The following is a 24,707-nucleotide window of genomic DNA, read 5'->3' as shown; positions in this document are numbered from 1 at the left end:
TTAATTGCAAGCTTACAGCTACACCTATGAATATCAATGAGAAATTGAAGTTAGAAGATGGAGAAGAAATGACAGATGCAAAGGGGTTCAAAAGCTTGGTTGGAGGTTTAATTTATTTGATCACACTAGGCTCGATATTACATTTTCTATTGGTGTTATTTCTAAGTTTATGTAGCAACCTTCAAAGGTTTATTATGGAGCAGCAAAATGGGTCTTGCGGTATATTGCTGGAACTTTGGAGTATGGCATTTGGTACTCAAAAACTCCAAATTTCAGATTTTATGGGTTCATAGACAGTGATTGGGCAAGTTCTTTAGATGGTAGAAGAAGTGTATCAGCAAATTTTTTCACTCTAAGTTCAGGGGTGATCACTTGGAGTTCTAAGAAGCAAGCTACAACAACATTATCAACCGCAGAGGCTGAGTGTGTAGCAGCAACTATAGCAGCTTGTCAAGCTATTTGGCTAAGGAAAGTGTTAGTTGATCTTCAACAAGAGCAGAAATGTGCAATAGAGATATTTTGTGACAACAAATCAACTATCTCCATGACAAAGAATCCAACATTTCATAGTAGAACAAAGCATATCGATATTTGTTATAATTTTATTCGTGATTTGGTAACAAAAGAGGAGATATCTTTGGAGTATTGCTGTAACTGCCCGATTTTTTAGTGGTGTCGGAAACAATGGTTAGAGGCCACCAAATTCGGAAAGAAAGTTAATAAATATTATTATTTAATATTTACGAGTCAAATATGGTTTTAAAAAAGGTTTTTGAATTTTGGCAAAATTGTAATTTTGGTGAAATTAAAATAAAAAATTTGAAATTGGAAAGTTTTTAGACATTTTTCTTCTTCAATTTTTGGTTCAAAATAGACATAGAAGAAAGCTTAAGCTGGTTCTTCAATTTTTTGCTTCATGTGAGTTCAATTCTTTCTCGTTTCTTATAATTTTTATGTTTTTGAGATTGTTACAATTAGGTCCAACTAAAACTTACCTTAGTTTTTGATTTTATTAAAAATTTTGGAAGTTTCCATTGATAAATATTAGATATTTTTGATGAATAACATGGATTTAAAGCTTTGATTATGTTGTATGATGATTTTATAAAGTGATCTTGTTAAATATTTATTTTAGGATTAAATTGTAAAAATGTTAAAAATACAAGGGTTTGTTGTGAAATTATTGCATAAATGGGATGTTTTGAATATCATGAACATTCGGATAGCTTGGGGTTGTACTAAAAATTGTTAATTTGCATATTTTTGGCTTAGGGACTATATTAAATAAAAGTACAAGTTTAGGGGTAATTTTGTAAAAATGTCAAAAATGACCAAATTGCATGAAATGAATTATTTTATTGTCTAGTTTAATATATTGAATGAAATTATTAATTTAGATCAAGGTCGAGTTGAAAATCGAAAAAAATAAAAAATTACCAAAATGCCCTGAATCTTGGTATTTCTGCAATTTAACTAGGTAAGTTCATATGAACTGTATTTTGTAAAATTTTGATTAAAGTGAATGTTAATTGGTGATTGGTATTTTATATATATGTTTTGTTGTTGGAATTGAATTATTGTTGGAAATATATTATCGAATTTAATACTCAGTTTGGATTGAACACGGGATTTGAGTATATTCGTAAATTGGTGTATCATGGTATTGAAAGGAGACAGCGACATTTCCCAAGTAAACTGGGGTTCAGAATTTATTGCGAACTCTCTTGTTTTACTTTTGTTCAGCTCTTACGAGCTTCTGTTCACTTTCGAGCTTCTATTGGTGTATTCGGAAGGACCAGCTCTTATGAGCTTCTGTTAATGATGTACTCTTATCTGTAAATCATTCTTCAATTTGGGAAAGTCTTGGTAAAGTGATTTATTTAATGAATTTGAAAGTTATCCAACGATATTCTAAATGGTTCAACAGGCAATGTTCTATTACAAGACGATATGAGTTTGATACAAACTAATACAGGTATATACATGAAATACATGGAAATGATGGTACATGATATATTGATATATAATGATATATTGAAATGGATGATATATGTATATGAAGAAATGGTAGGAGAATGATATGTATCATGACATGAACCTATACGAATATCTTTGATATGTTGATACATGGAAATTATGTAAGTTGAGATGAGTAATAAACTTAAGTGTGACATGTTGAGATAATAAGATTATCGATGTTGAATTTATATGAAATATGTTCAAGTATGCTAACAAGTGTTGTTGTTTGATGCTTAGACAAATGTCAAGTTATTGGTTGAATGGTAATATGTTTAATTATAAGTTGTGTTGAAATGGTAAGTGTGAAAAATAAAATAGAATAAAATAAATAAAAATAAAGAACACATAAATTTTACGTGGAAACCCTTTCGGAAAAAACCACAGGCGAGAGAGAAGAAAATTCACTATGTCGAAAAATTTTTACTCAAATACAAGAGGAATAGACTATGTCTATTTATAGGCTTGCAAAGCCATATTCTAGTAGGATTGAAACACCTTATCCTAATCAATATAAAATAGATGGAGTTTAATAAGGTTTAAAACCTTATTCTAAAATAAAATAAAAGAAGTCTAGTTCTATATGGATTTTACTTTTATTTTATTTTCCATCGTATTTTATTTAAATAAGAATTTAGGTCACTTAATTCTAACAATCTCCACCTTGACACAAATTCTCAATGAACAAGTTCTTCATCGCGAACTTTCAATAAACAAGTTCTTCACCTCTTCCAAAAACCCTTAAGGGTTTAACTTCAACAATGAACACCAACCAAGTCTAAGCAATGCTCAAACTTGGTTATAGGAAGTGACTTAGTCATCATATCTGCAGGATTTTCATGAGTGCTAATTTTGCTCACAACAATATCACCACGAGCAATAATATCACGAACAAAATGATACCGAATATCAATGTGTTTTGTTCTCTCATGAAACATTTGATCTTTTGTAAGAAAGATGGCACTGATTGTCACAAAATCTCGTGCTGATTTGAAGGTCTTCATTGAGTTCACTAAATAGTCCCTTCAACCAAATAGCTTCTTTACAAGCCTCATTAATCGCCATGTACTCAACTTCAATTGGTAGACAAAGCGATCGTAGTTTGCAAAGTGGCTTTCCAACTAATTGCACAACCTCCGATTGTAAAGACGTAACTCAGTGAGAGATCTTCTTCTATCAAGGTCTCCAGCAAAATCAGCATCAACATACCCTATAACTCCATCTTTAGTTCTTCCAAACTGTAAGCAAACATTAGTAGTGCCTCGTAAGTATCTTAAAATCCATCGAATCGCTTTCCGGTGTTCTTTACGAGATTCGCCATGTATCTCGCTAATCTGACCGATCGCATATGATAAATCGGGCGTGAACAAACCATAGCATACATGAGAGATCCTCTCGCACTAGAGTATGGAACATGTGACATGTACTCAATCTCATTATCGATGAAAGTCCGAAATGGGTTGCTAAAGGAGTACTAATGGGCTTAGCACTCGCATATTGAACACGCAAAGAACTTTCTCAATGTACCCTTCTTACTTAGGTACAATTTACTTGCTTTTCTATCTCCGAGAATCTCCATACCAAGTATCTTCTTTCTTTGGTTCTAAATCTTTCATCTCAAATTCTTCACTTAGTTGGGCTTTAACCTTTCTTATCTCTCTTTATCTTTTCTTGCTATCAACATGTCATCAACATAAAGAAGTAGATACACAAAAGAACCATCACATTTTTCTTAAAGTAGACATAATCATCAAAACTACTTCTTTTGAAATCATGAGAAGTCATAAAGGAATCAAACCTCTTGTACCCTTGTCTTGGTGATTGCTTTCAAACCGTAAAGGGACTTTTTCAGCAAGCAAACATAGTCCTCTTTTTCGAGACTATAAAACCCTCTGGTTGTTGCATGTAAATATCTTCCTTAAGTTCTCCATGCAAAAATTCAGTTTTTACATCTAACTGCTCAAGCTCCAAATCATGCATGGCCACAATACCAAGCAAAGCTCGAATCGAACTATGCTTAACAACCGGAGAGAACACATCTGTGAAGTCCACTCGGAATTTGATCAGTAACCCTTTGCAACAAGCCTTGCTTTATATCCGGTTCTTCAACTCCGGAGTCCCTTCTTTCTTTTAAACACCCATTTACAACGAATGCCTTTTTACCTTTAGGAAGTTTTACAAGATCCTATGTTCTATTTTTGTGGAGTGATTCCATCTCCTCTTGCATAGCAAACATCCACTTTTACGAGTCTTCACACTAATCGCCTCGAAATAATTAAATGGCTCTTGATTCGCATCTATATCTTCACCACATTTAAAGCATAAGCAACTAGATCAACCTCGGCATACTTCTTTGGAGGTTTAATTTCTCTTCTTGTCTGTTTTTGGCGATAGAGTATTGCGGTGAAGAAGCAACTCTATTCTCAATTTTTGTCTTGGCTTGAGGAGTTGATTACGTATTAATCGATGCTCTACCGCTTTTGGTTTTCTTTATTGGAAGAGTCTTTAAGAGATAAGTTAGGTAGCATAGCGGTTTCATCAAAAACAACATCTCTGCTAATCACAACTTTTCTATTTTCAGGACACCATAACTTATAGCCTTTTACACCACTTTATAACCAAGAAAACGTATTTAATGGATCTCGGTTCCAATTTTCCATTATCAACATGAGCATCGCAGACACCCAAAAATCTTTAAATCGAATAATTAGCGGGATTACGGACCATACCTCTTGTGGAGTCTTTTTCTCAATGGCAGCGGATGGAGATCGGTTGATCAAAAACATGCGATGAGGTCTTACGCCCAAAATGACTTGTAAGTTGGCATTTGACAACATACATCGAACCTTCTCCATGATCGTTCGTTCATTCGTTCTGCAACGCTTTTTTTCTTTGTGGAGTATGACGAACTATCAAGTGTCTCATGATCCTTCGACTTGCACAATCTATTAAACTCATCGAGCGAACTCTAAGCCATTGTCTGCATGCGGAGGTATTTTATCTGCTTTCCCGTCTGTTTTTCAATCATAATTTTCCAAGACTTAAATGTGGAAAACACATCGCTTTTACGCTTGGGAAGAACGCCCAAACTTTTCGGAAAAATCATCAATAAAGGTTAGCATATAATTAGCTCCACCTCTCGAAGGCACTTTGACGGCCCCACGATCGAATGGATATACTCCAACGTTTCCTTCGTGTTATGGATTCCTCTAGTGAATCGAACTCTCTTTGCTTCCCAAAAACACAAGTGCTCACAGAAATTCAGGTTTGCAAATTCCTTGCCCATTAAGAAGTCCTCTTTGCTTAATTCGCCATGCCATTCTCACTCATATGCCCTAGGCACATATGCCAAAGTTTAGTAATATCATCATCGACAAGGAAGAGGAAGCGACAATTGCATCACCAATAATGATAGAACCTCAGAAACATATAACTTGGCAATCTTTCTTTGCCCTTTCATCACAACAAGGGACCCTTTGAAATCTTTAAACCCCACTTTCACCGTGTATCTGCACTTTTGAATCAAGAGTACTCAACGAAATTAAATTTCTTTTCAATTCGGAACATGCCGCACGTCACTAAGTGTTCGACAACTCCATCAAACATCTTAACTTTAATTGTTCCAACACTGCGATTTTACATGAAGCATTATTTTCCATCAAAACAACACCTTGAGACATCGTTTCATAAGTTGTAAACCAATCCGATTGGGACTCATGTGGAAGGTGCACTGAATCAAGTATCCACTCGCTTACTTTAGAATCATTGATGAAGCAACTAGAAGTTCACCATCGCTGTAGTCTTCTACAACATCGACTTCACCGAATTTTTCGTTTTTTTCCTTTTGATTCGCATGACCTCCTTTTAATCTTATTTTGTAGCTTATAGCACTCAGATTTAATGTGCCCTTTCTTCTTGCGAAGTTGCAAGTTTTACCTCTGTTTGAAGATTTTGATCTACCCTTAGATTTACCACGAGGATTCCGTTCACGTGTTCTACGATCATCATCAACATTCCGGTCTTGTCTCCCACGAACAATGAGACCTCTCCCGAGAGTTGGGTTTAACCACAAGATGCTTCATCTTATCATACGAGGTTAAAGAATCATAAACCTCATCAAGCTGTGAGAGACTCATGCTATATAAAATCGTGTCTCTAAAGGTTGAATAAGGCGGGGCAACGAACAAAGTAGAATCAACCCTAGATCTTCCTTATCATCTTGAACCTCCATGGCCTCCAAGTTTGAGAGAATTTCTTTAAACACTGTTAAGTGTTCGTGTACTGACGCACCTTCCTCCAAACGATGAGCATAAAGACGCTTCATATGCAACTTGCTTGTTAGAGTTTTCGACATACATATTTGTTCTAGCCTCTTCCATAATGCAATGGTAGTTTTCTCTTTCATCACATCCCGCAAAATTTCGTTGGACAAATGCGATGTAATTGTGTTAATGCCTTTCGATCCTTACGCTTCTTCTCTTCATCTCATTAATGTCGAAAGCATCTTATCTATCCTAGCAGGGCATCCTCTAGATCCATCTGCAAGAAGCGCTTGCATATTAATTTGCCACAACGCAAATCGGTGTTGCGATCCAACAATGAATTTCATACTTCAAAGACGCCATTACCGTGATCGAGATGAATAACCCGGAAGCTCGATACCAATTTGTGAAAAATAAAATAGAATAAAATAAATAAAATAAAGAACACATAAATTTTACGTGGAAACCCTTTCGAAAAAAACCACAGGCGAGGAGAAGAAAATTCACTATGTCAAAAATTTTACTCAAATACAAGAGGAATAGACTATGTCTATTTATAGGCTTGCAAAGCCATATTCTAGTAGGATTGAAACACCTTATCCTAATCAATATAAAATAGATGGAGTTTAATAAGGTTTAAAACCTTATTCTAAAATAAAATAAAAGAAGTCTAGTTCTATATGGATTTTACTTTTATTTTATTTTCCATCGTATTTTATTTAAATAAGAATTTGGGTCACTTAATTCTAACAGTAAGTGTTGAAATGAAAATATGCTTGAGCTCATGAAAGAGTGGTAAGGTTTAAAGTTATTTAAAATCCTACTATGCTAGGGATGATATGTATAAGTGATGCTGTGGATTTATTCACCATGTGAGTTGTTGAATATAGCTTCATGAATCTTATGGTATCGATATTGGATTGTTCTTGATATGTATAAATTTCATATTTGAAATTAATTGATATGATTAAAGTTTATACGAGCTTACTAAGCATTCATTACTTTCGTAGTTGTTTTCCTTTACTTCCAGATTATCGGAAGCTCGATTGGGTTGGAAGCTTGTTGAAGTTATATCACACTATCTATCAGTTCTATCGGTACTTTCGAATGTTTTAATTTTGGTTATAATGGCATGTATAAGTATTTTGTTTAATATTGGCCTACATGTAATTTGTTGATATTAGCCACTTATTTTGGCTTGTTTTGGTTGCCTAATTATGGCTTGTTGATATGCATAATGTTGATTGTAGGTTGACACAAAATAGGGTGAGAAATATGGCTTGTAAAATGGCTTATTTTAGTCCACACGGGAGTGTGTGGCACACGGCCAAGTGACATGGTCGTGTGTCCCCTGTATCTTTTAAAGAGTGCAAGTCAGCATATTCACAAGGCACGGCACACGGGCGTATGGCTTGGCCGTGTGGCACAAGTAAGTGAGTAACATGGGCATGGACATGAGCTAGGACACAGCCGTGTGTTATGATTTAGAATGTTCACGTGGCCTAACACACGGGCATGTCTCATGGTCATGTGAGTCACACAGCCTGGCCACACGGCTGTGTGACTCCTCCAATGTTGAAAATTTTAAATGTTTTTGAAAAAATTTTTGAGTTTTCGATTTAGTCTCATTTGTTTCTAATGCGTAATTTGGGCCTCGAGGGCTCGTTTAAGGGACAATATGTATGATTTTGATTGGTTTTTGACATGAATCCTATATGGTATGAAATGTTTGCATTTTTCGTCTGTTTGATTTGTAAACTCTAGTAATGCTCTGTAACCTTGTTCCGGTGACTAATTTGGGTTAGGGGTGTTACAATTGCAGCACCCAAGAGCAACTAGCAGATGCATTAACAAAGGCCTTATCAAAAAAGAAGTTCAGCTATTTTAGAAGTCTACTTGGTGTCTGCAACTTTGAATTAAGGGAGAGTGTTAAGAATTAATTCAAAGTAGTGGGTTGTTTAGATGACCAAGTATCTCGATAGAATCTTTGTTAGTTCCAGATTTTCAATTTTATTGAATAAGTTGTTAGCTATTTTTGTGTTAAGGTAGTTTCTTTGTAAGCCTATAAATATAGACATTTATGCTTTATTTTATCAATTCAGTGTTCATCAAAAATAGAATAACTTTGATGCATATTGTAATTGTTTCTTTCACGTTTCCTTTTTCAACAATGTGGTATACCTATCCAAATTTGATAGAAAGCTTAAGAGAAATGGGGTGCTAGAAGCAGTGTGAATACTCTTAGCCATATGATTTAGGGGATGTTGTTTCCAAATATCTTTAGGGTTTGCATTCGGAACTTTTTAACTTCCTCTCGAATTATGCAAAGTTTTCGGATCATAAATGAAAAATCCCTCTTAGGTTTCCACACATGGTGCCTATGCTAAGACCGAACTTGGAGTAGTCTATTTCTTTTCTTACCGCAGACGAGTATGATGTGTTGTTTGTTCATTTTTCTAATTTCTTATGTGGCCACATGTTTATTTTGTGTATTGTGGTTTTGTAGACCTTTCCCCAAATGATAAGGATGAGCAATCAAAGGTGCAACTATTCAAATAAAAAAGGTTAGCTAAGGATGTTTCTAGTCAGGACATGTGAACCTACACAACATAGGTCTTGTATGATTTTTATCCGAGAAACCTATGCTAATCTTGCTCAGATGGATCTTCCCTTGAAAGATCTATCCAAGGGGGTGTTGCGTTGCGATCCTCTTCCTTAAGGGACACCTTGTAACATCCCTAACCCATATCCGTCACTAGAATAGGGTTACAAAGCATTATTAGAATTAACGGATCAAATATAATTATTTAATATCATTTAACATCCATATCATAAATCAATCATACTCAACCATTTTTTCCCTTACATGAGCCCTCGAGTCCCAAAATATGTATTAGAAATAAGTTGAGACTAAATTGGGTGCTTAGAGAATTTTTCGCGAAATTTCAAAATTTTCACTAGGCGCAAGGGACACATGCCCGTATGGCCAGGCCGTGTGAGAGACACGTCCGTGTCTTAGGCTGTGTGGGCATCCAAAGTAGGGTACACGGCTGTATCCCAGCCCGTGTAACTCTCTGACTTGGATCATACGGCCAAGCCAGACGTCCATGTGCTAGACCGTGTGAGCAATTTAATTTGCATAAATTAGGTGCAGGGGTCACACGGCCAAGCCACATGCCCGTGTGCTAGGCCGTGCGGATAATTTTGAGCATTTTGTTTCTAAAATTTTAAGATGCAGGGGACACACAGCGAATCCACACGCCCATGTGCTAGGCCGTGTGTCACACACAGTTGAGATACATGCCCGTGTCTTTACCCGTGTGGACGAAAATAGGTTTCCATGCCACATTTCTCACCCAAGTTGTCTTCCACCTACATCAACACTGTGATACATTCACAAGGCAATACCAATCATTCAAATCAAGCCAAAATCAAGTCTTAGACAAGTCATTTTATCACATATATCTTAGCATTCACATTTACCATGATGATCAAAACAAATATTTGCTTACTTATACTAAACATACTATTTCAATCTTTTCATCAACATGCTTATAAACTACTTCACCAAACACATATCAAGCATAATAAAATCACACATATATTTACATCAAAATATGTTCAACTCCAATTTAGGGGTTTTATTATAATCGTAAGATTTTCATTTTGTAGCCTATATAAAGAGATCTTTATTATTCATTAGAAAAAGGCGTTTTGATTATTTGATTAATAAAGCACTCTTTGTACTTATAGGATTCAGTTCTTATTTTATCTTAGAATATTAATATTTTCATCTTATTTAATATTTTGTTGTTCTAATATTATATTTTTGAAATTAAATTTCAAATATTTTTTTGTGTGAGAGAAGATTTCGAGCTTTCGATAAATAATTTGTTGCTTTTGGAATCAAAATTGAAATAAAATAGAAGATTTGAATTAAGGAAGGAAAGAAAATACCCTAGGTTTGAAACCTTAATTTGTTTTTCCTCTGCAATTTAAAAGAGGGGGAGTGAACGAGAGATATAGACGAAGGAGAGGTAAAATCTTTTTTAACCGCATCACTAAATTCATTTAAAACAATATAAATTAATATGTAATTCTAATATTAATTTTTATAAATTTTAAATGGTTAAATTTAAAAGTTACATACATGGCATCCTCTCATTGGCTCGTTACTTTTTTTAAAGGCAGTTTATTTTTGGACTAAAAACTATAATGTTTTATAACTTTAAGTACCTGATTGAACAAAAAAATATATTTCAGGGGCCAATTTATAATTAATCCTTTTCTTAAATATCCTCCCACTTTGACATGCATTGTCAGAACAACCCTCCCCATTATATTCGCAGTCATTCATCGTTACGTCAGCGGTGGAAGACGTGAGCCTCCTCCTCTGACCTTTCTGTCCACTTGCTATTTGCCACATGGAATCAAATGAAACTCAGTCCTGGCTCAGGGTTTCTAATTGAGCGACACGTGTTCGCTTGTTAGATACCTCCAGATAACTCTTTCTATTTCAAAATTAAAGTTTTTATCTTTTATAGAAATTCAAATTGAAGCTCTCCCAGTCCCTCCCTTTCTCTGTTCTTTTTCTTTTTTATTGGTTCTTGAGAAGATTCAACTGCTGAAGGGAAGATAGATCAAAGGTAAATTTTATGAATGTTTTTATTTTTTATTTTTTGGTTTTCTAGGGTTTTTACTTTCCTGTTTGGTTGGTGGGAAAGGATCATATAGAAAATTTCTATTTTGGGTTTTGATATCTTTTGTATTAGTTTGGGTTTCAGACGACTAAACCAAACTCGGTTTGTTCTAAAACCTTTTTCTTTTCCTTTTATTTTCACTTGAAAAGAAGAAGTTTGTTATCAGTTCTTAGGAATCAAGCAAAGCAGTTAGTGTTATTTTTTGGGGCGAAATGTCTTTGAAGTTACTTCCTTTCCATGCATGTATGGTTTTCTTTTTAAAAATTTAGTGTTGTATAGGCATGAAAAAAAAGAAGTAAAGTTTTGGGCTTTCAATTAATTGTTTTTTTTTTCTCTGCTATGAATTAAAAAAGCAATTACTTGATTGTAATTAGGCTAGTCATGCATGTCAATTGCATGTTGTAGATTAGATGGATAGTTTGTATTTCAGGGTTTTGTTAAAAGTAATTTAACTAATCAATTATATGTGCAGGTTGGAATAAATTAGTGGCATTCAAGTGTTTGGTTATCTGCTTTATTTTCTTTTCAAGGGTAAGTGTCCCACATTATCTTAAAAATTACTTTTCCTCTGTGTTTAGATTTTTTTCCCTTTTCTTGAGACTGCAACTTGTCAATAAATGGATTGGCTATAAGATGGAATTTTGTTGCTCTTACAAATTCATTCAACTTGCTACGAGATGGTATTTTGTTGCTGTTACATAATGCAGGACATTTGAAGAGAAAGCTTAATTTGCCGTAAACTACTGACTAGTTTCTTGTATGTGGCTGCTAGAGCTAACATTTGGACAAGAAAGTATAATTGTTAACAAATAGTGGAATCAAATTATCAGCATTCTAAAAAGCTTTTCTTCTATGTAGTTGTTAGTGAGTAGGTCTATGCCTGTTAATAAGTTGGTTAAATGATTTACAATAACGAAGGAAGTTTCAGGTCAAGCTACTTACTTATGTTAAAGGGATACCTGTTTTAATCTATATTTATTTGTAACAGTGTGGGGTAATGAGAAGATAGAAGAAGATCAAAGGCTTCTTTTGTAAATCATGGATCAACGGGAAAAAACACAGCAGCAGCAGCAACAGCCTGTGATGGGAGTTGTACCTGGTGCTGGGCAGATGGGCTATTCTACTGCTTACCAAACTGCTTCCATGGTCGCTTCTGGCACTACAGGAGTAGCTGTCCCTATACAAACTCAGCCTTCTGCTACTTTCTCTAGTTCTCCACATCAGCTTGCCTACCAACAAGCTCAGCACTTCCACCACCAACAGCAGCAGCAACAACAGCAGCAGCTTCAAATGTTCTGGGCTAACCAAATGCATGAAATTGAGCAAACAACAGACTTCAAGAATCACAGTCTCCCACTTGCTCGGATAAAAAAGATAATGAAAGCAGATGAAGATGTGCGGATGATATCAGCAGAGGCTCCTGTAATTTTTGCGAAAGCTTGCGAAATGTTCGTCTTGGAACTGACTTTACGCTCTTGGATCCATACAGAAGAGAACAAAAGGAGGACACTACAGAAGAATGATATAGCAGCCGCTATTTCGAGGACTGATGTCTTTGATTTCTTGGTTGATATTATTCCAAGGGATGAGTTGAAAGAGGAAGGACTTGGGGTCACCAAGGCCACTATTCCTTTAGTTGGTTCACCTGCTGATATTCCTTATTACTATGTCCCACAGCACCCTGTGGGATCCCTAGGGATGATAATGGGAAAGCCAATTGATCAAGCTGCATTGTATCCTGGCCAGCAGCCTCGACCGCCCATGGCTTTCATGCCATGGCCTCAGGGTCAGCCACAACAGCAGCAATCTGAACAGCAGCAAAGCGATTCTTGATTCTCCCGATGCATTGTAACCGGTTCGCTGCAGTGAAATATCCAAGCAATTAAATCAAACACTGCTTTATCTATAGTTAGTTTGTTGTAGCGGTAGGTTAGGCACAAGCTGTAACATTGAGAGTCGATGATGCCAGTTTCAATCAATGGCAGCTTTAACATGTCATTTGCTGTGAGCGGGTATATTTTCCAAAGGGTTTTATTGAAGACGCTGGTTAGTTGTAATTGGTAAAGCTTGGTACTGCCCTAGAGACGATCGAAATTTATTTTGTGCTTTTCCGGGTTCAAAGAAGAGATATCACTTATTTGGTTATATAATTTTACCATTTTTAAAGTTTTTGTTTAATTTTATTTATCTTTTTAACTTATAAATTAATGAGTTGTTTGTCAAATTATTCAAAAAAATGTTTGTTAAATTTATTAATGTAGCATATAAGTGGATCGTCACGTGAAAGCCATGTTAATAATTAAGTAAATTTTAAAAATTTTAAAAGTAAAATATAAAGATATTTTATAATAAAATATTTTTAATTTTTTAATTTTTTAAAATTAAATGAAAACTAAAAAATAATTTTTTATAAAATTGAAAGAAGAAAAATATTTTATGCTTCAAGAAAATACTACCGACACATATTTGAATACCTACTAAGCTTTTGTGAAAAATATTCTGTAATTTGAAAATTATCCATTTATCTTTCGGAAATTGATTAAAACACATAAACCATTCGACATTTATATACCAAATAAATTTTAATTAAAATAATATCATACTTTGGTTAATTATTATATTTTTATTCCTACTTTGGTTAATATTAATAATGCATTTTTATTTTATTTTATTTTTATCCAAGTTTTCAATTGCAAAATGAGTTCTAGAATTGTCATAATTACTATGAAATAAAATTTTAGTGAAATTATACTCTAATTGAAGTAAATCTTAAAATTTTAAACTTATTTTAAATTCAATCATAGTTCATTAAATTATTTTCATTTAAATAAATTACTAAAATGTAAATTTTTTATTATAATTGAAGTAAATTTTAAAATTATTTTTAACTCAATCATTACTCATTAAAATGTTTTTGTTTAAATAAATGAGTGTCTAAAATGAGAAATTTAACTAAAACGAGTGCATATCAATATTGTCATTAGTCGTAAATAATTAAAACAAGAATACTATCTAATGACGGTACTATATATGAAAATTTGAGTTTATATACATACATGTATACAACCACTAATGCGACATATGAAATAAATTTTGTAATATGTTTTATATACAACTAGATTTTATCACACCTACGACATTGGCGAATAAAAATATTTTATATTTAAAAATATATCTATGAAAAAGTTTAATAAATGATTAGTAGTGGAGTAGTAAGGGTTTTCTTATGAGAACTTGTTAGTCTTGTGTTTAATTCTCAAATAATGTTTTCTAATTATTTTATTTAAAGATTATATAAAAGTATGAAAATATGAAAATACCACTATAATAATATTAATTGTCCTTTAAAGTAAGGTTATTTTAATAATTTCACAATTGAATTGATATGGAGTTGACTTATGACACTAACTCGGTCATCCATTTTATATATAGTATAGATTAGAAAGCATTTTAAGCTTCAATTTGTTTTTAGTTTTTTTCTTTATATAGAATTTAGCCTCTTAACGTTTTTTTTGTCACTTTGGTCTTAATTATTTTCTTATCACTTTGATATTTAACCTTTAAATTTTAGTCAAATTATTATCTTTTATGTAAAAGCTAACTAGACTACTAATTTTGAGGATGCTAATGTGGTAACTCACATCACAGACTACATGTACTTTATAGTAATATGAATAATTTTATTTGATTTTAATGAAGAAAACTGTATTTTTAAATTTTTTTCTATGAAGTAATATGAACTGTCATGCAAATTATCATGATAGTGTCATTAAAACTTGCCATAATGATAAATTTAGCCCCTAATGTTTACCTTTTTTTACTTTGGCCCTAATTTTTTTGATCACTTTGGTACTCAACCTATAAAGTTTAGTCAAATTGCTTTTCTTTAGGCGGAAAAATTGATCGAACTGTTAAAGTTTTAAAGACACTGACATGATAGTCTGTGTGGCACTCCATGTATACTTCATTGTGATGTGGATGATTTTTTTTTTAAAAAGTATGAACTTTTTATTAATTTTTTTAGGTAAACTACACTAATAGTCACCTAACTATTAGTTGATTTCTTTTTTGGTCATCCAACTATGAAAATTTACAAGATAATCACCAACTATTCAATGTTGTTGTTGTTGTTTTTCCTTTTTTTTTACCACTACTAAGCTAATGGTGGTAGTTTTTAAAATTGACATGACAATAATTTTAATCCTCAATATTTATATATTATGTCAATTTAGTCTCGATTCTAAAAAAATCTAACTCTAAACATTTACACATCGTGTAATTTGGTATTTTTTTATAGTTTTGCTTTTCTTTGTGACCCTTTCACCTAAAAAGTTAAAAAAAAAATACTTATTTTAACTTGATTGAAAATATAAAAAACAGAAACACCGAAAAATTTAAAATAATAATTTTCATCTTTTCTCTTTATTTTTAAAAATTAACACTTAATGCCAGAAAGAAAAGAAAAACTCAAAAAAAGACCCACAATGTATACATGTTGAGGGTTAAAATTTTTTAGAATAAAGACTAAATTTGTAACACCCCATACTCGGCCAGGACAGTTTGACCCAAATCCAGAATATCACATTAGTCACCAGAGTGACTCTCTGTTCCTTCTCCAACCGAACCTCCAACACACCAGCATATCGTGTAACACGCCAAACCCAACCCTTATGGAGGATAAAGTATATCGTGTTACAACTCATAAAACCTATTATCTTTAAACCATATCTGGCATGTAATTAACAAAACTTGTGGTTTGAGTTGTTTTCAAAACTATATAAAATTTTTGGAAATAACCATGTAGTATTCTAAATATAATAAATCACCCTCGTTGAACCAAACATATAATTTTTCAAATCATTCCAATTACGATAGATTTTCAAATAAGACATCTTGATAAGTAAATGTTTGTTATACTGATTTCTTCTCAAAATAAATCTCTTCACACCACACCCTTTATGTAATGCATAATACAAAATAACAGGAGTCTCACAGCAACATGTGTGCTTTGGCGTAGTCTAATAGAATATTGTAATAGCCTATTTTTCAGTTGTGTTAGAAACAGTAGTTTCGGGGCTATTAAATTCGATGAGTAAATTTGTAAATATTGTTATTTAATATTTACGAGTCAAATATGGTTTTAAAAAGATTTTTTATTTGATAATTTATGTTATATAAGTGATTTATTAAGTTCAAGTGGCAAGACCTTAAGGTCAAGTGGTTTTAGAAAATGAGGTATCGAGACGTCGTTTCTATAAACCGAGCTATAAATATTTTTATAAATATTTATGGAGTGTCATTAAGGTTTTAATAAAGTTTCGTTGAAAAATTTTAATGTTTCAATAGTTAATTAAGTAAAAAGGACTAAATCGTAAAAAGTGTAAAATATGATCACTATTTGATTAGAGTGATTAAATGGTTTATTAAATAAAGGTAAGTGGACTTGAATGGTAAATATGTCATTTTTAAAAGGTTTTGGACGGTTAGTGGGGTTATTTAGTTAAAGAAATGATGTTTATTAATCTATAAAAACATTATATTATGTTATAATGTTAATAAAATAAGAAAAAGAAATTAAAAGATGATTCATTCATCTTCTTCACCATTGTTAGTCGAAACGAAAAGGGGGAGAAGCTCCAAGCTTCGGCCAAGCTTCAATGGGTGCATGTGAGTCCGTTTTTCACCGGTTTCTTTTAATTTTTATGTTTTTGAGATCGTTGCAACTAGGTCTAGTTAGCTTGTACTTTCGATTTTGAAACTGTTAAAGATATTGAATGTTGCCATTGATGAATCTATTTGATTTTAGTTATAAATGATGAATATAAAGTATTAGTTGTTATTTATAAGTATTTTATTAAGCAATTTTGATGAATTTATCGATTAGGGACTAAATTGTTGAAATGGTAAAAATTTAAGATTTTTGATGTGAAATTATTGTAAATATGGGCTGTTTTTTGTGCCATGAATATTCGGCTGATGTGAATTGACATTAAAAATGATTAATTTGCATGTTTTAGACTCAGAGACTAAATTGAATAAAAGTAAAATTTTAAAAGAAATTTTGTAAAAAATTCAAAAGTGACTAAATTGCATAAAATATATTGTTTTACTATATAAACTAGTAGATTGAATGAAATTACTAATTTAGATCAAGATCGAGTGAAAAATTGAGGAGAACAAAAAACTACCAAAATGCCCCTGTACTTTGTCATTTCTACAATTTAGCCAGGTAAGTTCATTCGGTTGAATTTCAGTTTATATTTAAGTGAAATATATGAACCTAATTGCATAATATTAGATTATATTGATGTGTGTAATTGAAAACGAAAATAATGAATTGATATTACGTCAATCATTGATTGAGAAACTTGGAGCCATTACTGCAAATTAGCTTTGTAAGTTCATTAATATGAACTCAATCATATTTATAAGTGTTTATGAATATTAAAGTTTAAATGATGTAAAATTACTTATATTAAATTGATTTGTTGATAGAACAGGAATTGTAAAAAGTTAAGAAAATGATAATTTCTGATATCAATGAAGACAGGTTGCATTCTCACGTAAGACCATAGCGAGGCTATGGCAATTATTCAAATGTAAGACCATGGTTGAACCATGACAGTGTTTATATGTAAGACCATAGCTGGGTTATGGCATTCTGATGATAAGACCATAACTGGGTTATGTGACTATGGATGTAATACCATGGTTGGACCATGATAGTGTTTATATGTAATATCATAGGTTGGGTTATGGACTTCTGATAATAAGACCATAACTGGGTTATGGCACTATGAATGTAAGACCATGGCAGGGCCATGGCAATGCATATGTAAGACCATAGTTGGACTATGGCACAAATGAAACGTGTACCAGGGTTTCAATCGTCTTCACAGTATTCACCGATTATAGAAAAGGGATAATTTTGACCATTATTTAGCACACTTTGTGTGAGCTCCGGTAAGGGTTCCGATTGACTTCACTACGAAAAATATGGAAATGTATGATGTGCCAATGATTAAAGTATGAATATTCATGAATATGAAAGGTATGATTTAAGAGATGCTATGTTTATGTACTATATCTTACCATGTGATGATATCACTAAGTTATGTGTTTAATCATTAGCTTGTGGCTATGGTAAGTGTTTAATATGAACCAAGGCATGTGTGTATAAAATTTATTGAAATGGTGATACATGGAAAACATGATATGTTATGAAGGATGATAAATCCAATTGGATCATGCTCAAGTATAATGGTTATTTATGTTAAGTTCACATGAATTATATTCAATTATGCTAACATGTGTTGTTGTTAGTGCTTAGGCTTGTGCCAAGTTGGTGATTGAATTATATCATGTTTAATCTTAATGAAATACATTGAAACAATAAGTTCTCAATTGGTAATGTGCTTATGTCCATGAAAAGGTCGAATAAATCCAAGTATGTAATTTCTTATGCAATGGTTGATTATGTGGTTGATTCTAAAAGAGCTATATTTAAATGCACTAGTTTGTAGTCATGGTTGATGTTATGCTTATAACTTGTATGTTATGCATATGAAATGGGTGAAGAAAGGCAATGAAATGGTAAATTCATAGTTGAAATGAAATTTGAGGAAAAAGGAACTAATGAGTTTGAATGATGTATTATATGTGGAAATTGACGTATGCTATGGATGAATATAACTATAACATGGATAAATACACTAAGTCGGGAATTGATAATGTTGTTTAGGCTTATGATAAGCATTGGGAACATAATAAAAAAAGGGTAAATTGAAAAGTGTATAATCTTATATAAAGGTGGATGATTATCTATTAAGTCCCATAAAATTCTATCATGATATGAATGATAAATATATATGACATTAGTGAACTTACTAATTTGTCAGTTAATGATCATATCGATTTATAAATCTTATGGCATTGGCATAGATTTATGTTTATTTTATAAAGTATATTATTGAAATGAAATATTATGCTTAAAGTTTATTCGAAATTACTAAGCATTCACTGCTTACATAGTTATTCTCCTTTACTTTACAGATTATCAGAAGCTCAATCGGGTTGGAAGCTAGTTGGAGATCCATCACATTATCCATCGAATATATCGGTAGATTTTCATTATTTTGAGTCATGGTTATAATGGAATGCATAGGTGTCTTTGTTTGATGAAATGAGCCATTATGTTTGGCTTGTAAATATCCAATTTTAAGTGATGAAAAAGTTGTTATGTTGACATGTATGTATGGTACTTTAATGGTTGTTAGTTTGGTATCTAAGAACTTAAATGATGGTAGTTGAAATGATGAATATAATGGTATGCTATGAAAGGTTAGTTTGGTATGGAATGAGATAGTACATTGAGTTTTTAAATGACTAGTTTTGGTAGCTTTGATTATGGTTGGCATATGGCTAAGTTGCTAAGGTATTGATTGAGTTATGCGAATGATCATATTGGTGGTTATGAGTACGAAAATGATATATGAACGTTATGGTAAATGTAGTACATAAATTGTTCAATTGGTTGATTGATTAATGGTTAAAATTTAGAAAATGTTTAGGCAAATTTGATTATTGTGTTTGAGGTGCCATTAAGGCATATTGGTTGTATGGATAGATGTCATTTTGATTTAACTACATCATACATGTTTTAGATAAATTTTTGAATGTTTGGAATATGTACAAATGGTTTTATGTGTGAACATGTTTAGGGTGAATGAAATGGCTTGAAAATGACCTGTTTCTCGTCCACACAGCCTAAGACACGAGCATGTGTCTCAATCGTGTGTGAGACACGGTCACACGACACAGCTGTGTATCCCCTGTAGGTTTTTATAAGTTGTATTTCAAGAGTTACACGAATTTGTACACGAGCGTGTGGCTTGACCTTGTGACCCAAGTCAGAGAGTTACACGGGTACGGACATGAGCTGGGACACGACTGTGTGTCCCTACTTCGAATACCCATACAGCCGTGTGACCCCTATAGTATGAATTTTTTCTTTATTTTGCCATAATGTTCTAAATGTTTTCGATTTAGCCCCAAATCATTTCTAAAGTGTTTTTAAGGCCTCGAAGGCTCAAAAAAGGAATGTTATGCATGTGTTTGAATGGAGTATGATGTGTTTTATAAATTATTGTAATTGAATGTTTTAAGTTAAAAGTTTTTGGTAATGCTCCGTAATCCTATTCTGGCGATGAATACGAGTTAGGGGTGTTACAAATGTCATTTCTTCAATAGAAAGATTGAGAAGGAAAGGAAACTAGGTAAGTTCAAAAGAACTTAATAAGTTCTAGATAACATCAATCACATAGATATTGGTATTTCACCACATAGCCATTCAAAGTTTCGAACACAATATTACAGTTCTCCAGATGGTGAGTACCATACACATACAGACTATACACCAATTTCCTTTACCTTTGGCATCTACAATACGCCTATATGACTATACAAACTATCTTTTTTCATGTTAGCCACGTACCCAGATCCATAGTCAGATTCATATTGTTCACTTCATTGGTGTTCGTTTTTTTCGTGTTCTACCAATCTGGTTTGCAATATACATTTGCCTTACTAGAGGCTACACTACCATTTTTCATGTATCGCGATCTGCCAGTTTAATGTACAATCCATTGAAGGCACCACCATGAATATATATATTTTTATATCATTTCCATGATTCAATCCATATCCTTTTTGTTAGAAACAAAATTTAGTGGCTTAAACATGAAAAATAAACCTTACACTTCAACATTGACGTAATAGACTCAGAATGACAACTCTGAACACCCATTCTTCATATACACATTGCACCTTATTGTAGTGTAAGTACTTACCTTAACAAAACATAAACATGAATGCCCCACACATGGAAGTAAGAAGGAACTTACCAGGAATATACAACAAAGTCTAGATAGCATGACCTTTGCCCTTTTCACTTGGACCTTTAAGAGCATCTTGAGCTAAAATATAAATAATTTAAACTTATCAGGTCCCTACACCACTGAATCCAAACATGCATGAAAGAAAAATTACATTTAACCTAGAATCCTAAAGTTTCTTCCTTTACATAATGATCTAACACTTAAACATGCAAAGCTAAAAACACGTAAATAACCATGACAATAACATAGGTTCATCATATTTACCAGGAAGCTTAAAAGAAAACAATGAAAGAGTTGGTTGAGTACAGCGAACGCAACTTTCAGATAGGTTTTTGGACTTTAAGTTTTAGAGAGAGCATAGAAAATCAAGAAGAAGATGAAAGCAAGAAAATGTAAAGATTACATGTGAAGTGACTATTATCCTTTTATACCTAATCACAAAGACAAGGTTTAGTGGAAAGACCAGTTTATTCCACTAACACCTTTGATTCCCGTGATTAAGTGTGCTTATCATCATTTAGGTCTTATCAACTACTTAACTTAGTTCAATTCTAACCAGTTCTTATTAGGCTAATTAAATTGCCTTAATAAAAATAATAAACAAATCTATTAACTATAACTAGCCTCATTTGCCTAAACATCTGAGATGGCGTATACTCAATAGAAGAGTTTGCCACATCTTAGACCACTCTAAGAAACAAAATTCGTCAAATGGCGCATCCATAAGATTCTTACACTTAGTTAAAAATTTATACTTTTCTTACTCAAAAACTACGCCAAGTACCATAGCACTATAAAAAGTAACTAGATATAGAGACTTTGTCTGGTGGTGTAATACCCCTAACCCATATCTGTCGCAGGAATAGGGTTATGAGCATTACTGTACAATTGAAACATTTATAATTAATTTCATTTGAAAATCATAAACGCAATTTAAACCATTTCTACATACACATATCGTCCCTGAATCGAGCCCTCGAGGCCCTAAAAATATTTTAGAAACAAAACGGGACCAATTTGAAATCATTTAGAAAGCCTAGGAAAAATTAAGAAAAATCTCAAGCTGTGCAACCTTCAAACTAAGGACACACAGCTGTGTCCCAGCTCGTGTCCTCACCCGTGCAACTCACTAACTTGCACCTTAAGCATTCAATAGGTGACACAACCACCAAGCTGTGGGTCTCACACGGCTAAGTCACAAGCCCGTGTCTCTGACCGTGTGGACCTAAAATGTACCTTAAACAATAAATTTACCATTTCAAGCTTACTTGGGCTTTAAGCAATTCAAATACCAATCATTTAACTTATTCAAAATACGATTAAACATATTCAAAACATGCCAAAACAATCATCTTAAGTGCCTAACTAATGTACCCTCATTGGTACCACATTTTATATCATCAAAACATATCAACAATGTATCATCCAAAAAAAATTTTAAAGTATGCCAAAATCACTCAATTTAGCCTAACCTAAAGCTACTTAAGACATCAAGCTTTAAGTTTCATACACATCAAGCCTTTGGTCAAAACACATACTAACATTTAGCTTCAAACATAAACATATACTTATAACTCAATTTATATCACATTCACAAAACAACTAACAACTACACTTGAGATTGGAATTGTTGTTGGATGTTGAGTCGATAATCAAAGAGAGTACCTAACTTGCACATGGAAAACAAAACTACATGCTGAGTAAAACTCGGTGATATTTCTATAATCCAAACATTTTAAGACATGATATGATGCATGAATGCTCAAATTGAATTATATTATCATACTACTATCTAAACATACAATTACAAGATATCACCATTTTAATTTCATGATTTCATCACCTTATTTCATGCTATACTCAATTTTCACAAGTATTCACCTTTAGTTGGGTTTAACATATATCTTAATTCACATCACTTGTTATACAAATAACTTTACATAGATTAATCAACAATTTACTTATACTATGGCATAACCCAATTCACATTGTAATGGCCTAAGTTTTGAAAATGTGTTTTTGTGCATGAGTGATACAATTGTGTATCTACTTCAGTGGTTATGTGTTCTAGGTGTGTTTCGGAGGTCTTAGGTTCAAGCTACAACTTGGGTAAATTTTTGCATTTTTATGAATAAAGTCTTAACTGGATTCAATAGGCTTATATTTGCTTGTTTGTAAAACCATATTAGAATGGGCCTGCTGGTTTGGTGGTTAATGGAGTGTTAGAGTGTTGGGGGTCCTGTGTTCGATTCTCTGTGTTGGCAAGGGTTAGTATTTTTGCTGCAATATTCGGCTAGAGTTTGAGTTTTACTAAAAAACTGAGTAGTGGGTTTAGTGAAGAGAAAACCAATGAATTGTGGTTAGTGGGAGTCATGAGAATTTTTCTTTCCTGATTGTTTCCTATGAAAATTTCGGCTTTCCCTCTCTCTTGTGTTGTTTCTGACGTTAGCCTTATATTTTTCCCTATTTTTCAAAAGCTGCTCTTTTTTTTCCGTTCCTCTATTGAAATTTTGCTGCTATATTGTTCTCTCCATCTCAATTTTCTTTCTTTCTATTCAACGGTTCTTTGTACAAAATTTAGGCGACGGTTCGGTAAGTTTCCTTCGTAATCTTTGTTGTTGAACTTTAAGAATCTGTGTAGTAACGTGTTCTTCTGCTATTGAAGGCGTTAGATGAGGTTCTGAGCAGTGATTTTTGTATCGTGGGTGTTAATGGTGTTTGTGAAGGACCTTTGTCAGCAGTAAGTCTAGTCTCTGCTTAATTTCGTTATCTGAATTCGCTAATAAATCTGTTAAACTGATGAGGGATATCTGAATTTTAGGCCTAGGAATGCTCAGGACGATTTTTGTAGCAAATTGAATTCAGGTGTGTACCCAAAAACACAGAAAATGAGAAACAGCAAAAGCCTAAAAATGATTCTGTCGATACCACACGGGCATGTGGTCGCCCGTGTGGTAGGCCGTGTGGTAGTATACAGCTGTGTGATTGACGAGCCCAGGCCGTGCGCGAAGAACATGACCGTGTGATGGCCAGGTGAGGCCGTGTGCGACACACGGGCTCGACCAATTGGGCGTGTGGGCCACACTGGCGTGCAAGGTCAATTTAGACCGTATGGCCTACACGGGCAGACCACATGGGCATGTGAGGCCATTTTTCTGAAAATTTCTGATAGGTTGCACGGGTTGCCCAAGTCGATTGTGAACCTACTGTAAGGTCGGTAAGCACTCCTTAGACCCTAAATAAGTATTCTGCTGTCTGATTTTTGTACTGAGCATGAACTGTGATATCTGAATTGATTGTATGATCTGATAAATTGCATATTAGCATGTCAAATTTGTATGTTGCATTGCATCGGGGTTGGGTTGATGTTTTGGAGGAAGTATTCTGAAAGGCGCTTAAGCCCGATATCTGGCAGCTCAACTACAATTATCTGATTATGTGCTGTATTGCGATTCAGCATGGTGTGTAAGGATGGGTGGGTCGATTTTATCCTCACATAGTGTGTAGGGTTGGACGGAATTGGTGTGTAGAGGCTGGTGGGTAGGACTCTGTTATTCTGTTGTGTTCTGCATGTTATATCTGAGTTGGGTTAAGGCCTTAATTCGTATCAGATTTTGTATTTGAGTGGGCTAAACTCCACACCGATTCTATAAAGGGCTCAGGCCCGAGCTATTTATAAATACATGACTGATTTCAGATATTGTGCTATGTGTATATTTTTTGTGGGGATTACACATTGAGTTTGCGAAAACTCACCCTTTTCTGTTTAACCTGTTTAGGTAATCCCCAGCATTAGACGGATCGGTGCAACAGAGGACTCAATGGTGACTACT

At 33.4% G+C, this 24,707-nt stretch overlaps 1 protein-coding gene across 1 annotated transcript; it reads left to right on the top strand.

Moving 5' to 3' along the window:
* The first annotated feature begins 10,620 nt into the window (after positions 1 to 10,620).
* Positions 10,621 to 13,128, top strand: LOC108480463 (nuclear transcription factor Y subunit C-2-like). Its single transcript, XM_017783479.2, has 3 exons — positions 10,621 to 10,924; positions 11,451 to 11,509; positions 11,967 to 13,128. The coding sequence occupies exon 3, from the start codon at positions 12,017 to 12,019 to the stop codon at positions 12,809 to 12,811; it is 795 nt and encodes a 264-aa protein (XP_017638968.1). The 5' UTR covers positions 10,621 to 10,924; positions 11,451 to 11,509; positions 11,967 to 12,016; the 3' UTR covers positions 12,812 to 13,128.
* The last annotated feature ends 11,579 nt before the right edge of the window (positions 13,129 to 24,707 follow it).

This window comes from Gossypium arboreum, chromosome 1 (assembly GCF_025698485.1).
Source record: "Gossypium arboreum isolate Shixiya-1 chromosome 1, ASM2569848v2, whole genome shotgun sequence".
In the NCBI taxonomy this organism is placed as follows: domain Eukaryota; kingdom Viridiplantae; phylum Streptophyta; class Magnoliopsida; order Malvales; family Malvaceae; genus Gossypium; species Gossypium arboreum.
The sequence above is the reverse complement of the archived record's forward strand: the minus strand, read 5'-3'. Positions and strand labels throughout refer to the sequence as shown.